General features: G+C 37.1%; 1 protein-coding gene across 3 annotated transcripts in view; it reads right to left on the bottom strand.

The window, feature by feature from the left end:
• Positions 1-17,684, bottom strand: part of LOC121976916 (THO complex subunit 2-like) — a 67,149-nt gene that overhangs the window by 29,915 nt on the left and 19,550 nt on the right. For all 3 annotated transcript variants that reach the window (XM_042529327.1, XM_042529329.1, XM_042529328.1), the window contains exons 7-13: positions 8,268-8,342; positions 8,148-8,195; positions 7,892-7,960; positions 7,670-7,803; positions 6,442-6,517; positions 3,068-3,258; positions 1,775-1,855 (exon numbers count right to left, since the gene is read on the bottom strand). In XM_042529327.1, the coding sequence (XP_042385261.1) occupies positions 1,775-1,855; positions 3,068-3,258; positions 6,442-6,517; positions 7,670-7,803; positions 7,892-7,960; positions 8,148-8,195; positions 8,268-8,342 (674 nt within the window). The remainder of the gene's footprint in view (positions 1-1,774; positions 1,856-3,067; positions 3,259-6,441; positions 6,518-7,669; positions 7,804-7,891; positions 7,961-8,147; positions 8,196-8,267; positions 8,343-17,684) is intronic.

Below are 17,684 nucleotides of genomic sequence, written 5' to 3'. Positions count from 1 at the left end.
TCATGCTACACGTGAATTCATGATGAAGAATCAAATCAAAAGCCAAGGTAGCCACATTTAAACTATATGTATATTAGATTGAATGAGATACTTATGAATAGGTCCTTGTACAATATGCAGGTTTATCCCTTACTTTTCCTTTGTGTGCCTGCACCTTTTCCGGCCTCTGAGGTCTTAGAGACTAGTTGTGTATAAGCCTTGAAAACACTAGTGTGACTATCATGTTAGCATATCCAATATGGTCCCGCTCTTAAATTGCTAGGCACAGTGTCATCCATTTTAGTGTCAGCCAAAACACTACTAACAAGGTATTAGAAAGTGCCACTGACATGATCAATCTTTTAATATGTCACACAAGCTAATCAGAACAAGAATATAATGGATGTTCTCATTTACAGTTACTGTTTAATCCAGATATGTAACTTTATAAATATTAAGGTAAAATAGGTATTTTGGAACTAAGGGACAACTAAGAATCAAAGTGATGCAATGCATACAGGATCATATCATGTGTCAATATTGTAACACACTTGATCAAACTAGGACCAGTGCTTCTATCAGGTTAAGATTTAAAATTTTAATCCTTGGGAACTGATGCCAGTATCTATAGCAGATCTATATGCTAAAGCAAACGGATCACAAGTGAACTGACAGAATCATGAAGCAGAAAGACTTGATGCTGTTGCGATCTTGTAAGGTAGGAGATCACAATCTAGTAAGGATCACAAGATGGTGCAATCCTCTCTAAATCTACAGTCAAGTGCCACAAACCACAACATTTGAAGCAAGGAAAGAATTCACCAACAAGGGTGCACACTCTGAATACACAGGTTTTGGGGCAGCAAGATCCTGCCTATAGCTGATACCATGTGAATTTATAGGAAGAATCAAAGTCATAACCCTAAGCAACAACTTCCATCTATAAGCATATTAGATTAAATGAGATATCTGAGTAAGCCCTTGAACAATTAAATATTCTCCCATTGGTCCTTGACGAACCAAGGTGTGAGTGTGTCTATGCCTTCATAAAACTGGTGTGAGAGTTGTGTTTATATATCAATGATATCCAGCTCAGGATTTGCTAGTCTAGTAAAACTCTATTAACAGTGTATTAGAGAAAATGCTAGTAACAAGATACACCACCTAGTCAACCTATACAAGTTAATAAGAGTCAAAAATCAGGATGGAAGGTCTCATTATTTTTTTTCATTTATATATGTAATCTAGATCCTTATGCTTTGACATTGGCTGATATAGTCTTGGTTGATTGATATCGGCCTCTTCATCCCAAAACAATTTCTAATAACTCAATGTACAAAAATCAACAAAAGACCAGAATCTATAATGGATCAAGATTTCAACGCTTGGGTTTACTATAAAAGGTGACATTTTGGATGCACCTCATCCTAAGGAAGTCCATTATATATGGATTAGATTTTCAAATTGTTGGACAGTATAAATGCAAGATAAATTAATTCTCAGCCATAAATTTTTAGCTTTATCCACATGTGGAAAAAAAAATGGTCATAAATGATAGCCGAGTCTGTTACCACCTGAATATCTCTCTAATTTGGAGAAAGGTCTAGGCAAAGATACTTATTTGGTCCAACAGTAGGATAATTTACATAAGAAAACTACCAAAATAAATGCTCAGCAGAGTTATTCCTGAAGTGGCTGATCAAAATCAGCCATCATACACTTCAATATAATAAGGAAAAGGAATGAAGTGATAAAAAATAACAGTAAAAGAAGAATACCAAAAAATCAAGCATACCTGAATAATCCATCACAAATGTCAATATGCTCAACTGGATTTAGACGAGAAAGTCGATCAAGGAGAATTTGGGCATGGTACCTGAAATCCAAGGTGCCATTTCCATGAGAACAAGTAGGGAATTCCAGCCAGAATATAAAAAGAATAGCATGAATTTAAACACCTTCAGAAACAAGAATTCAGATGAATGAAAGTAAATAGGTGAATAAGGATTGAAATCAAATGCTTGATTCTACAATTGCAATGATTTCAACAAAAAGACACTCGGCAGCTTAATGCTCATTGTAGTTGAAACCTGTCCCATGCTCTCCTATAACTTACAGAAGGAAGCCTTCGTTGAGATTTTAGGAAGCATCTCAGATCATACTGGTGTAGCTAACCAGCAAACCATATGATCATTTCTGCGAGCTTTTGCGAGAACTTGTTTCTATTTGGAAACCAACCATCCAAAATAGTTCTTCTTATATCTGTCAAATTTGTGCCTAGTTTGTATCCAGTTTATTTGAGCCAAATGAAGTTAATATATTAGATTAATCTTTAGATTGTAAGTTATTTGATAGTGCTGTTGTAGGAAGTTCAGTTGTTGCAGTTGATTACTTGTGTGGTAGTGAAGAGATAGATGATCATGTTTTAGCTTTGTAGGACGTCCATGTTGGAGTAGAGAAAGTATCAATTTATATGGCTTAGTTGCAGCTTTGTAAACAATTATATACATGATAAAAGATGAATAAAACATGCAAACAATTGCACAAATAAGAACAGATGAACACAAACAGGATACAACACCCTCTAATGACTAATCAACTTTGCATATCCTCTCCGTCTATGGAAGATTGGCTTCACTTCTCTCAACAGATCCAAGGATATTTGAAATCCTCACATCAGTAAACTCCATCCCATTCAGCTCGTGCGGTCGATAATACTGTGCCACACTCACATTTTTAGAAGATTGATAGATGAAAATGGGAAGTTCGTGTCATGAAACAAAATGAAGATTATGTGAAACAAACCTAAGTTAAGATTAATTCAAATATTAACCCTAGTCTATAAGTAGCACGGCATTGAAATAAAGGTACACATTATGACTATTTCCAGAGATTAACCCCAGTTCTGCAATGCCCGTGTTGCCTAATAAAATTTTACCAAATTAGCATAAAAGAAGTTCAATAAAATGCATCTTTGCAAGAAAAAAGAAAATACTAAAGAACATGTGCTTATATCCATATAAATATCAATTTAAGGAAAAAAAACAAAATTATCAAGAAATTCATCTTCTCTACACAACATATTTACCAATCATCAACGGAAAGGAAGCCGATTAATAAACCAAGTTTTTGGTTATTTCCAACTTCTGGCACCCGTTCTTTGATTGCTTCACTCTCCATATCCAAAGAAGCAAATAGATCAATAGCAACATCTTGCTTTTCATCATCCATTAGATCTTTGCCAGTTGCAGCAAGATTAATTTTGCCAATCTTGTTAACCTGTATAAAACAAAAATTTCACCTAAAATATTTTGTTGGCGTCTAAATTTTCTATGTGCAATTTGAATATCTTAAACAAACATCCAAAATATAGCAAAAAAAAAACCAACAGACAAAAAAAAGTAGTATGGAACAAAAAAGGAACGTTGCTTTTCAACCAACAGATTAACAAGTGAAAGACTAAAAAATATCATTGACTGACTAAATAAAAAGCAGGTATTATATGTGGAAAATCTGCTAACATGTAAGAAGATATGTTTTTGTACTTTAAAAGATTTTAAGTGTAATAGAGGATAATGGTTAAATGAATGTTTGAGGATGTTAATGATGATAGAATCAACAATACAATCCAGAATCAAAAGTGTAACATCAACAAATTGGTAAAATCAAAGAACATAGATAAAGATGGACATATTCAAAGTGAACCAATAAATACTATAGTTAGACAAACTGAATTAGTTAGAGTTGGAGGTGAGAAGGGTAAAGAGAGGAAAAAGAAGACTCTCTTTGCAATAAAAGTGATTAAAAATTGTGGATATTTGAAGAAAACCAGGAAGATTGAAGGGGAAAAAAACTAGAAGAAGAGGAATTGTTAATATTTATTTTCAACTAGACATTACATCAAGAAATAGGAACAAATAAAAGAAAGGAAACATAATAAATGGAAATTATTAAAATCAATTATTTCCTGATTTTCCAAGATTCTTTCCTAGTTCTATGCAATCATTATCTCAAATATTATTTCCTGATTTTATGCAATCAGAATCTCCTAATTTTCCAATACTTCCCCTCAAATTGGTGCATAAATATCAATCCTGCTCAACTTGTTTATTAATTGTTCAAAGTTGACTCTTGCAAGTCCCTTCGTCAAGATGTCAACTAATTGTTGGTTAGAAGGTACAAATGATAAGCAAATGGTCCCCGCTTTAATTTTTCTCCTTTATAAAACGTCAATCAATCTCAATGTGTTTCGTTCTATCATGTTGGACTGGATTATGAGCAATGCTTATTACGGCCTTATTATCAGAGTATAACTTTAATGGAAGTTTTATGGGTTTCTTGAGCACTTCAAGTATTCTGTATATCCACAATACCTCACAAACTCCCTGAGCCATTGCTCTAAACTCAGCTTTTGCACTACTTCTAGCTACAACACTTTGTTTCTTACTTTTCCATGTTACTAGGTTTCCCTATACAAAGGTACAACATCCTGAAGTGGATCTCCTATCATTAACCGATCCTGCCCAATCTGCATCAGTAAACACATTAACACTCCTTTGATTAGTCTTTCTGAAAATTAGACCTTTTCGAGGAATAGTCTTCAAATATCTCATAATTCTATAAACAACCTCAAGGTATTCTTTAAATGGTGCATGCATGAACTGACTCACAACACTGACTAAAAAAGTAATGTCTGGTCGAGTATGAGATAGGTAAATTAATTTCCCAACTAACCTTTGGTATCTACTAATATCAACAGGAACACTTCCTTTTTCCCTGAGTTTTATATTAGGATCCATGGAAATCTCTGCGAGTCTACAACCACTCATTCATATTTCCTCCAAGAAATCAAGAATATACTTTCATTGAGAGACAACAATACCTTCTCTAGAGCGAGCGACTTCCATACCAAGGAAATACCTTAACGCTCCCAAATCCTTAATCTCAAATTCAACTGCTAGGCTTTTCTTCCGTCTTTCCACTTCAATCACATCATAATATCATCCACATACACTATCAATACAGCAATCTTTCTTTACAAACTCCGAGTCTTAGAAAAATCATTCATGTTCAATAGCTCAAAAAAGTAATTGCATGACAACAACCTTAGTGTCAATTCTAATCGTGCCTAGATTGACTCAAGTGCAACTGATCATATGACAGGAATGTCAAACCTTTTCTCTTCATATAGACCTTGTGCAAGTAACCAAAAATTTAAGATTGCAGATAGCACTCTTTCAGCCATTGCAAGAAAAGGTTCTGTTGTAGTATCACCTATGCTCACTCTAAATGATGTTCTTCATGTTCCAAAATGGGCCTGTAACCTTTTATCTGCCAATAAACTGATCCATGATCAAAATTGTCAAGCTAATTTCATTTCGTCTCATAGTGTATTCCAAGATTTGACCTCGGGGAGGATGATTGACAATGCTAAAAAGAGTGAAGGACTCTACTTCCTCCTTGAAGATGGATCTGAATCAAGAAAACAATCTCAACCAAGAGGTTCCTGCTTTGAATTTATTTCTGTTTCGAATAGTAATATTATGTTGTGGCATTTTAGATTAGATCATCCTAATTTTTGATATTTAAAGCACTTGTTTCCTAAATTGTTTCAGAATAAAGATTCATCGTTGTTTCATTGTGAAGTATGTGAGATTGCAAAACACCACCGCACATTCTTCCCTTCACAGCCATAGAAGCCATCAAAAGTGTTTACCATAATTCACAATGATGTTTGGAGTCCTAATAAGATAAGCACTCCCTCTAATAAGAAATGGCTTATCACATTTACTGATCATACTCGATTTTTCTAGGTGTATTTATTGAAGGAAAAATCAAAAGTTGAACAAGTCTTTAAAAAAAAATTCAATATGGTGAAGACTCAATTTCAAACTAACATACAGATTTTTAGAAGTGACAATGGGAAGGAGTATTTTAACATAATCTTAGGAAATTTTTTCCTTAAAAAGAGGATAGTTCATCACAGCTCGTGTATAGATACACCTTAATAAAATGGTATTGTTGAAAGAAAAAATAATCACCTCCTGGAGGTAGCCTGGGCATTACAATTTTCAACTAAAGTGCCAAAATATTTGTGAAGTGAAGCTATTTCAATTGTTGCATATTTAATTAATAGAATATCATCTAAAGTTCTACAATTCAAGACTCCATTCAATACATTTACAACATGTTTTCCTACTGTTCGTCTTTCAACTAATTTATCATTAAAAATATTTGGTTGTGCAACTTTTGTTCACGAACATAGGATAACCGGAAAACTTGAACAAAGGGCAAGAACATGTGTCTTCGTGGGTTACTCCCCTACGCAAAAAGGTTACAAGTGTTATGATCCGATATCAAAAAAAAATTATGACAATGATCCGAAAAATTTATTATTGTTGTCTCACATGGTCAGCACTCAACATCAGGCTTATATAAAAGATATGCAATAATAAAATGCACCTCATCCAAACGTCTTGCTACAAATCCATCATAGAGTTCAAATGCCTCATCATCCTTCGGAAGCAAATGCGAGCATCTGAAAGAGAAATTAAAATGCCACCAGTATTGAATTCAAGATAACAAACAGGTGTAAACATGTAAAAAAAGCAGTTGTGGACAGCATTCCAATACATGTCCAATAAGACAAAAAAAGAGCGTCATTTGAGCATGTTTAACATAGAACATTAACCAACTAAAACATTATAAATATAAATAGGTTGCATACTAAGTTGTGTCAATATCACCATGACATTACTCATCCCAATTCCATCCAACTTGAACATAGAATCATGACATCAAATTCTCTCATAGCCTAGCACTATCAGATGAAAATTATTGTAACAAGATACCAAGAAGTAACTCAAAATAAAAGGTGCTCTATTGTACTGCATGTAAATTACAGTCACCAAGCACACAATTATAACTAATACGAACTTTCAATTAAACATTAGCTAAAATGTGTAACAACCCAAGCAGTTTATGAAAAAATATTGTTTTGAAATTTATAACGCTGCACTGTTACATAATGTAGTGTTATGTGAAAAAAAAAATAATATGATTGTTAATAACTTAGACAACTTCACAAATGACAAGGTATCCAAAAAAAAAACCAAAGAACTTGTAGAGAAGAAAATAACTGTGCACAAGCAAAAAAAAAAGCTAAGCACTATCAAAATTCTCATAGAATTACGCATGCGCAATGCTCACAGGATATACTATTTCTCAGCATCCCATGTAGGAAAGAAACGACCTTAAGAATAATGATAAAGAAAGTAACAACAGAAGAGTGTTAATTCCATTGCACATTTTATCCCTGGATATACAATAAATCATGAGTGATGCTAGGGTGTTAGACAAAGTACCAAAATAACATAAAACAAAAGAATATATCAAAAAGAAGCAATGTGTCTGCTTCATGACAGGAAAAAATGAAAATTGATGGTTCACATAGTACCATGTTTGAGTCTTGCTCTAGCACCAAGTTGAAAGAAGATGAATGACTAAACTTGTTGAATAGTTCTCCATATCGAGATGAGATGACAAACAAAATACCACATGAACAACTTAAAATATGGGTTACTTGTCATTTGTGATCAAAATAAGTTGATCAAAAGAAGGCCAACATAAGCAGAGACAAGGTAAAAAAATACAATGTTAAGTGCTAAGAAACTAGTTGTAGAGAACTTACATACTATCCAGATCTATGAACTCAGCTTTGACAAGCAAAGCTGTTAACCGGAAAAGCCCAGGTGGAGCAGGACTGTTTACTTCTAACCGTTGATAATATTGGAACTTAAACCCCAGAATTTGAGCAGCATGTGACTGTAAACAGAAATTTTCAAAGAAGTGAAGAGGGGAAAACTGGCAAAAAGTTCAGCAAAGAAGAATTAAAGTAGGCATTAATACATACCTTCGGAAAAATAGGTATCAGATCATAGAAAGTATGGTTGTCAGGATAGAGTTCAAAGCATTCCAAAACCTTAGAAATAGCAGCACATGAAAAACAAAATCATAAGTTGTCTTTCATCGAAAAATTACATTCAATTTTGAACATGGCAACAAAGCAGTTATTTCAATCATGAGCAAAAATATTTAAAAAAATACTAATATGAGAAAATTGCAAGCATATGAAAAATGTGCATACGCATTATTAATAGCCAACTTACAATATCAAAGACACGATTGGGGTCCAGATCAAAATGTCCAATCAATGACTGCATAACAAATTACAATAAGAACCAGCTTACTGAAGTTCTGAATGAAAACATAAAGCAGTAGTATAAAACCTTTATTGTGCTAATTGTCACTGTAGAATTGTTTGCAGACATCCCTTCCAATACACCTTGGCAAAGAAGTGTTACCTACAAAATCAATCCAAAAATTATTTGAAAATATAGAATGTAGCAGTACAATTATTTGAAAATATTCAAACAAAACTAAACCAATTCTCTCCCCAGTTGAGGCTAACCCTTACTTCTAAATCTGGCACTATTAACACAAAATATCTAACTCAACCAAAAGATTGATCGCTTGAGATGATATTTAGCAAACAAAGACATGCAGATGCTTATTTGAGCTCTATAATCAACAAAAGAATTATTTGGTATTTCAGGTATTAGAATTCAGCAATTTTGGAAAGACTAAAGTAGGTTGTGCTCCCTGAAGAATCTTAACAAATTCAACCACATGAAATACATGTGCCAAAATAAATAAACAACATGAAATTCATCAATCAAAAAATGTAGATATTTGGACAACACTGTTTTGTTACCGTACTAACGTATGGTGTTGGTAGTGAATTGAAGGGGGAGGAGGAAGATGAAAACGAAAAGAACACAATTATATATATAAATTTGGTATTAAAGACTCATATAGAATGATGCAATTTACAAGCTGCTAGCGGAAATCTTACAGGATCTTGTTTCTTACTCGCAAGGCTGAAAATGATTCAGTTGCTTTCTGAAACTTAGGAGTGAATAGGCAGATAGAGATCTTCTTCGATGCCTGTTACACTTAGAGAGCTACTCCTTATATACATCAAGGAGTGGAGGTTTTGCTTAGCTAGTAAGTAAAGAGCCACTAACTAGCAAATGCCTCATGACTCAGCTCTGTCACACTTAGTGCACGACAATCTACTTTCGGTGCACGTTCTAAAAGTAAAGAGGACACGTAAGTCCTTTATAAAAGAAAAAGTCAGGATAAGATTCCTGAATTATTGTTCCGACATTTGTTTGTGGGGGGGTCCACCACGTCCGCTTCAGTCCATGTGCTGGTGGAAGAGTGAAGAATCTTCCGTAGGATCATCAACCTCTGAGTTGGCTTCATCATCATTATTGATAACTTCGGGTTCTCCTAACCCTGGTTCTTCCCATACTGGATCGTTGTCCCAGTAGCCGTGTTGTTCTATGTTGACCCAATTAATTGGTTCCTGGGCCAAAGGTGCTTCCATGTTGAGCCTTTGTTGCACATAATTTTCTATCAAGTCAGCCCAATACCAGGAGTGGCATGTATCGGTGCTGCACTTATAGAAATGTCGTCCAGGATTCCTGCTAGTGTGAGAAACTAGCAAGGCTGCATCTCTTCCGCATGCACACTGCAAAGAGAGTTGGTTATTTATAATTACATTAACAAGCTCATTACCCTTTTTGCTGGTCCTCAATGCGTTCGAGATATGGGATGCCATTCTTGCTTCTGCAACAGGATTAGGTTTTTGTAAAACCTCACTAATAGCCTTTGTTAGTGGACGCAGTAAGGTGTGCTCCCATTTGTCTACCAGAATTGTATTTATCAGCCGAGAGAGTTCATCAGCTAAGACATTGTCCTTTCCACTTATATGTTCAAAGGAGACTTTTATACCAATCCCTGAAATATAATCTGAAAGGGTAAGCCAACGTACCCGGGATGGTTTGTGATCAGAAGCCTTTTCATAGAATTTGACTATAGCATGGCTATCCGTTCTAATAATCAACTCAGATTTATCAAGATAATAAATTTTAAACTTCTCCAGGCTGTTGATCACGGCCTGAACTTCTGCATCAATAGTGCTTTTCACCGGCAAGAATCGCCCTGAAGCATATGCACAAATTTTTTCAGAAGTCCTTGGTTCTCCTTTAGAAGTCTTCCATTTACATATACCGCCCCATCCCTCCATACATCCGTCAGTTTCAAGGAGGATAATTGCATTTGGCGGGGGAATTTCCAGGTCTGGCAGGTTCTGAACTTGCTGTTTGATCTGTTCTATAATTTTCAAGTCCTGTGTGTTCATACGTCTTTCACCTTTAACAGACGTCTTGGAGTAAAGTGGTCCTAGCGTCTTTCCCAGATTAGGGATGTACGCTCTTGCATAGTTCAAGATTCCTAGCCACCTTCTTAGTGCTCGTATTTCAGTCAAGCTCTCCGGTTTTGTCTCTAGGATTTTTTGGATAATATGTGGTTGTAGCTTGATTTTAGAATCCCCAATAGTGGCTCCCAAGAAATCCACTTGTTTAACTCCAATTTTATACTTGGTTGGGCTAAGTATCAGCCCATTCTGCTCACAGATTGTGATAAAGGCCTTTAAATGCCTTTTATGCGCCTCATAGGTATCTGAAAACACAAGTATGTCGTCAATAATGAATTCTTCAGTACCTCGGAAGCAATTGTCCATCTTCCTCTGAAAGATTGCAGGCGCGTTCTTAAGGCCGAATGGCATAACAAGCCATTCATATAATCCGTCAATTGCCCAGAATGCTGTCCACGGAATTGACTCTGGTTCCATCATAACTTGGTGAAAACCGCTCTTTAGATCAAATTTTGAGTATATCTTTGAATGACCAATCCGTGCAATAATTGTATTAATACCAGGTAAAGAATACTGATCTTTTTCAGTATTATCATTAAGACGTTTGTAATTGAAAACCAAACGTTCTTTACCTCGTTTCTCTAGGCCAGTAACAGGATCAACTTCCGTACCTGATTCTACCATTATGGCTGTGGTTCTGTGTTTACTGGATGATGGTCTGATTACTTTAAGATCTAGTAACCTTTTGACATGTCTGGCCATTGTCTCCTTCATCTTGACAGTCACATGTTTGAGAGGTCGATCTTCTATGATCAAATCTGGATTCTTGACCTCTATTCTGCATTTTACTTGATTCTTTTCCCAGAATTTTAATGGTTCTTCCCCAATAACGCCAAGCTTTCTTAGCCTTTCAAGTTCTCGGGGATCAATCAATTCTTGATTAATAATGCCCTTTTGTGGCATAGCTGCACAAATATCATAATATTCAGTTAACTCAAGATCCAGTTCTTCAAGTAGAGTTACCTGGTGTGCAGTGGGAGGGGTTGAAACTGTGGTAACCAGTTTGTAAAAAGTCACCTCCCCTTTCTCTATTCTCAGTCCTCCTTCCATTGCTCGAATAAAATTCATTCCAAGGATGAAGTTTAATCCTTCTGCTAAAGAGGGCATGACAAAAGTTCTGGGTAGCCTGAAGTACTGCTCACCTACCCAAATTTTTCCTTCCTTCAGAATTTCACTTACTTTTGTTGCACCATTAACACCTTGAATGAGAGCGTCTACAGAGGCTTGTTGTCTAAATTCCTTGGGAATCTTTGTTCCGTCACAGACACAAGTTGCAGCTCCAGTATCCAATATTGCATTTAGGACACAATCTTGATTGTTGATCTCTACTCTCACTTTGATGTTTAGAAGATTATTTCTCTGTGGTGCAGCATTAACATAATATTCATTGAATGTTAGTACAGGAAGAGATGAGGGAACAAGTAACCTGGTTTTGAGATCCATCAATTCCCTTTTATTTATCTCCCCGAGTTCCAGTAGGAGTTGCTTCTCTTGTTTTAAGGCTTCAATCTCCTTTTGCTGCTTTTCATTCATTAGCTTGAGGAAAGCATTTTCTTGCTGGACTTCTGTTAATTCTCTTTCATATTCTGAGGGGGCTTCCTGTATAATTGCTAATTCTTCCATACCTGAGATTTGCTGTCTCAAATTTTTGACTTCTTCCTCAAGTTCGTCTTCTCTTCTAATGAATTTTTGTATCAAATTACTTTGCAGGGCTGAGAGTGACTTCCAGTCTGTCTTCTTCATCTGTGTTCTAGTTGTACTTGGCCATGAAATTTTGAAACAATGATATGTACATAAAGAACAGATGATTAATTTGCACTTTCGACAGTCAATTCTGTTACCTGCCCTTGCTTCAAGTTTGCAGTCTCTACAATCAGCTGCAGTAGTTTCATCATAACTCCAGTCATGTTGACATAAGTATTCTTTTCTTGAGACCCGCATTTGGGATCGCCATTCGGATTCTCCAATTAAATATTCAGAAGGTTCATCTTCTATAACCTGGAGCATATTAATAGGGATAGGTACTGGTTTAAATGCTGCTGATGCCTTCCTTTCTTCTTGTTTATCTGTTGATCCGAAGCTTCGAGATCCTCTCTGAGTTTGATCTAAAAATTGTACTTCCTCTACTTCTGGGAGTGCTATTTTCTCAATAATGAGCTGTGCTATATTATCACCGATATTGAATAATATGTTCTCAAATGAGAAATTGAATAGGATCACCTGAATGCTTCCTCTAAAATCAGCATCAATAACTCCCCCATTAATGAATATACCTTTTGCTGATAAGCCAGATCTAGGAGCTATCCTTCCATAGGTTCCTTCTGATAGTTTGATACTAATGCCAGTGTTCAATATGGCATGAGAATGTGGCGTTAGAACACAACCTTCACATGTTGCTAGGTCATAGCCAGCCGCTCCTTCAGTCTTTCTTTGAGGTAGAAATGCCAGAGGATGCGTTCTTCTTATCTTCAAGGTTTCCTGCGAAATGTCAGTCTGTTGGAGCATAAAAATATCAAATTCTTCAGGCTGATAGGGTAGGTCTTCTCCTTCAGAAACAGAGTAGATATCAGATAAATCTGATTCATTCATTCCTACGGAGACCACTTCTATCCCTTCCTGTAACTCCAAGGAGTCCAAGATTGCAACCCTTTTCATTATTTTTCTAGGGTTTGTGCATTCAGACGCATAATGGCCTGTTTCACCACATGCATAGCACTTGCAATTCTTTTTACGCAAAGCAAGGTGTTTTGCTTTACCAATTCTTACATGGGAATCATGAGGCTTTCCCTTGTAAGTCGTGCTTTTTCTAGCACCAAACTTCTTACCTGTTTTCTCCTTATTCTTCCCATATACACCATGAACAGGTGTATTGCCACAGAAGTTCATCTTCTTGAGCTGGCTTTGAAAAAGGGCTTCTTGACACATATCTTTCAAGAATTGTCTGGTGAAGGCTATTCTTGGTACCACCCCTATTGTGTTGGTAGGGTGCCTCTCTTTGAATGCCTTCTCAACCCTGTCTCCCAGGGGTCTTGGTAGCTTTGTAAAGAATTCTGTTGATAATTCTTCATTTACCCACATTCTTCCACTTTTAGATGCCAAGTGGAAATAGTCATTCATGTATCGGTACACCGCCTTGTCAGTCATCTCATTACATACCAGACTCTTCAGGGTTTTGTAGGCGCTGTCCTGTTCACCAGTTGTTCCTACCTTTGGATTTTCAAGGTAGAAAATTAGCCTCATTTGATTAAGAACATTTTGCGTACCGTTATTGCCCATGGCTTGCTTCTTTAGATCTTCAAATTCTTCTTGGTATTTCATTCGCCATGTCACAAATGCTTTCTTCTCTGATTCTCCAAGAAGGTTTTCAATATATAGAATTTTGTCTTCTGGGAGCTCAAAATTTTTGTCCGCAAGGTGGATGAGGGTAGAGCTTTCCCATCTGTCAAAAACCTTTGGATCAAAATCATAAGGCATTACAAATACCGAACCTCTTCTTGCGTTAGCCGAAGGTAGTTGGAACCATTCAGAGTTGTTTTCCCACTTCTTTGGCTTTTTTCCAGCTAGGTTGGCTTCTTCAATGCCTGCCCAACCTCTTGAGCTTCCAGCTGGGGCATATCCTGGAATATCCATCTCCTCATCTTGAGGTGGTCTGTAGTGACTTATTGCTGATTCTCCGGTGGAGAGAATTCTTTCAATATTTTGGAGCTCAGGATAATCATCAAGAGTAGTATTGATGTTGTATCGGCTTCTTGGTGATGAGATTGTTGTTCCCTCAAGGATTTTTGAGATTGCTTCTTCTTCACTTTCTTCTTCACTTTCTTCATCTCCCACCATGCTTTGGAGGAGAATATCTTCGAAGGCTGCGAGTGCTGGGTAATCTTGAAGCAAATCATTAGTGGCTATAAGAACTGGGTAGTCATCCAGCGAATCATCAATAATAGTAATAACACCGACTATATGTTCTTCATCAGTCTCATCGTCTTCCTTATTGTATAAAGGTGCTCTAGATGAAGTGGCTGGTTGATAGCCTCCAAATTGTATTGAAGTGCTGCCATCATAGTTAGTTGAAGATAATAAAGATGATGGTTGCATAGGGAGAATTACCCTTGAAGGTCGTAAGTTCCACTGATTGCCTTGGAACTTAATGGCTGAATGTTTGGTTGCATCAATTGCTTTGACCCCCTTTGACCGGAGGTATTCCGCAACCTTTTCAACTCGGAATGCAAATCCCACGTTTGGAGTATTTGATAGTCTTGCAGTGATACTTCTTGTCACAAGCAGATTAGCTTCTGCTCCTTCCCATGACTCATATCCATGGGTTTGAATGGAAATCTGAATATGCCTAAAGAAATCTTTAATTGTTAACATAATGTCAGGCATAACATATATTAGCTGATGTCCCTCAGCGAGATCAATCTCCATTGCAGCAATAATGCTTCTATCATCAGTATTCCATCGAGTGTCCCTGAATACTATGAGAGCCATAGTCCCCGCATAGCGTCTATGGAGGATTTGGAAACGTACCTGTAATATCCCAAGATGGATATATTCTAACTCTGCTTGAGCTAGGCGTTCATAAGAATCTTCCATTATGAAAGTACGGTCTTGCTGGTCTGAGCCAGTAATCAGCATCCTTTCTTCAGATCTATAATGATATACCCTGTGATGTATATTATCTCTTCGGGTCATGTAGAGAACCTCCGCAGGTACCGTTCTTGCGCGTTCGTGCATAGATCGCCTTAGTTCAGTTTCAGGGTTCATTAGTAGCGCTAGGGTGTGTTCCCTAGGTTGCCTTCCTACTATAGATCTTCCAAGGTTGGCGATACTTCGACCCATTCTCTCAGCTTCATATCTGGCACGGGCAGTACGTCTATAGTCTCGAATTTAATTTGTTCCTCCACAAGGGGAACACCGGGTCTTTGTGAGGTAGTTGCTACTTCAGTTCCGGTGATAGGAGGAAGATGTGCTTGCCTGGTATTCATTTTATATTTTTCAAAAGATCAAATGGATTTTTGAATACCTTGATTTTTCCTTTCTCCTTGATAAAGGTCCGGTGAAAAGCACTATTGATGCAGAAGTTCAGGCCGTGATCAACAGCTTGGAAAAATTTAAAATTTATTATCTTGATAAATCTGAGTTGATTATCAGAACGGATAGCCATGCTATAGTTAAATTCTATGAAAAAGCTTCTGATCACAAACCATCCCGGGTACGTTGGCTTACCCTTTCAGATTATATTTCAGGGATTGGTATAAAAGTCTCCTTTGAACATATAAGTGGAAAGGACAATGTCTTAGCTGATGAACTCTCTCGGCTGATAACTACAATTATGGTGGACAAATGGGAGCACACCTTACTGCGTCCACTAACAAAGGCTATTAGTGAGGTTTTACAAAAACCTAATCCTATTGCAGAAGCAAGAATGGCATCCCATATCTCGAACGCATTGAGGACCAGCAAAAAGGGTAATGAGCTTGTTAATGTAATTATAAATAACCAACTCTCTTTGCAGTGTGCATGCGGAAGAGATGCAGCCTTGCTAGTTTCTCACACTAGCAGGAATCTTGGACGACATTTCTATAAGTGCAGCACCGATACATGCCACTCCTGGTATTGGGCTGACTTGATAGAAAATTATGTGCAACAAAGGCTCAACATGGAAGCACCTTTGGCCCAGGAACCAATTAATTGGGTCAACATAGAACAACACGGCTACTGGGACAACGATCCAGTATGGGAAGAACCAGGGTTAGGAGAACCCGAAGTTATCAATAATGATGATGAAGCCAACTCAGAGGTTGATGATCCTACGGAAGATTCTTCACTCTTCCACCAGCACATGGACTGAAGCGGACGTGATGGACCCCCCCACAAACAAATGTCGGAACAATAATTCAGGAATCTTATCCTGACTTTTTCTTTTATAAAGGACTTACGTGTCCTCTTTACTTTTAGAACGTGCACCGAAAGTAGATTGTCGTGCACTAAGTGTGACAGAGCTGAGTCATGAGGCATTTGCTAGTTAGTGGTTCTTTACTTACTAGCTAAGCAAAACCTCCACTCCTTGATGTATATAAGGAGTAGCTCTCTAAGTGTAACAGGCATCGAAGAAGATCTCTATCTGCCTATTCACTCCTAAGTTTCAGAAAGCAACTGAATCATTTTCAGCCTTGCGAGTAAGAAACAAGATCCTGTAAGATTTCCGCTAGCAGCTTGTAAGTTTGTGTGAAAGTTTGAAATAAACTTCTCTTTCCATTTTTTCTCTCTCTCTCTGGTATCAGAGCTTGGTTATGGAATACATGGGGTAAAACCTTAAGATAGGGGCCTAATTAGGCTCTGCTTACATAAACTGATGTTTAACCTTGATTGTTTTATAAGTCGAACAGGTATTAGTTCTTTAAAGGTTGCCTTACGCCTGAATCATGCTTCTGCCTTTTTGTGATCAGAAGCCTTTTCATAGAATTTGACTATAGCATGCCTATCCGTTCTGATAATCAACTCAGATTTATCAAGATAATAAATTTTAAATTTTTCCAAGCTGTTGATCACGGCCTGAACTTCTGCATCAATAGTGCTTTTCACCGGCAAGAATCGCCCTGAAGCATATGCACAAATTTTTTCAGAAGTCCTTGGTTCTCCTTTAGAAGTCTTCCATTTACATATACCGCCCCATCCCTCCATACATCCGTCAGTTTCAAGGAGGATAATTGCATTTGGCGGGGGAATTTCCAGGTCTGGCAGGTTCTGAACTTGCTGTTTGATCTGTTCTATAATTTTCAAGTCCTGTGTGTTCATACGTCTTTCACCTTTAACAGACGTCTTGGAGTAAAGTGGTCCTAGCGTCTTTCCCAGATTAGGGATGTACGCTCTTGCATAGTTCAAGATTCCTAGCCACCTTCTTAGTGCTCGTATTTCAGTCAAGCTCTCCGATTTTGTCTCTAGGATTTTTTGGATAATATGTGATTGTAGCTTGATTTTAGAATCCCCAATAGTGGCTCCCAAGAAATCCACTTGTTTAACTCCAATTTTGTACTTGGTTGGGCTAAGTATCAGCCCATTCTGTTCACAGATTGTGATAAAGGCCTTTAAATGCCTTTTATGCGCCTCATAGGTATCTGAAAACACAAGTATGTCGTCAATATAACTAGCAATGAATTCTTCAGTACCTCGGAAGCAATTGTCCATCTTCCTCTGAAAGATTGCAGGCGCGTTCTTAAGGCCGAATGGCATAACAAGCCATTCATATAATCCGTCAATTGCCCAGAATGCTGTCCACGGAATTGACTCTGGTTCCATCATAACTTGGTGAAAACCGCTCTTTAGATCAAATTTTGAGTATATCTTTGAATGACCAATCCGTGCA

This window comes from Zingiber officinale, chromosome 4B (genome assembly GCF_018446385.1).
Source record: "Zingiber officinale cultivar Zhangliang chromosome 4B, Zo_v1.1, whole genome shotgun sequence".
Taxonomy (NCBI): domain Eukaryota; kingdom Viridiplantae; phylum Streptophyta; class Magnoliopsida; order Zingiberales; family Zingiberaceae; genus Zingiber; species Zingiber officinale.
The sequence above is the reverse complement of the archived record's forward strand: the minus strand, read 5'-3'. Positions and strand labels throughout refer to the sequence as shown.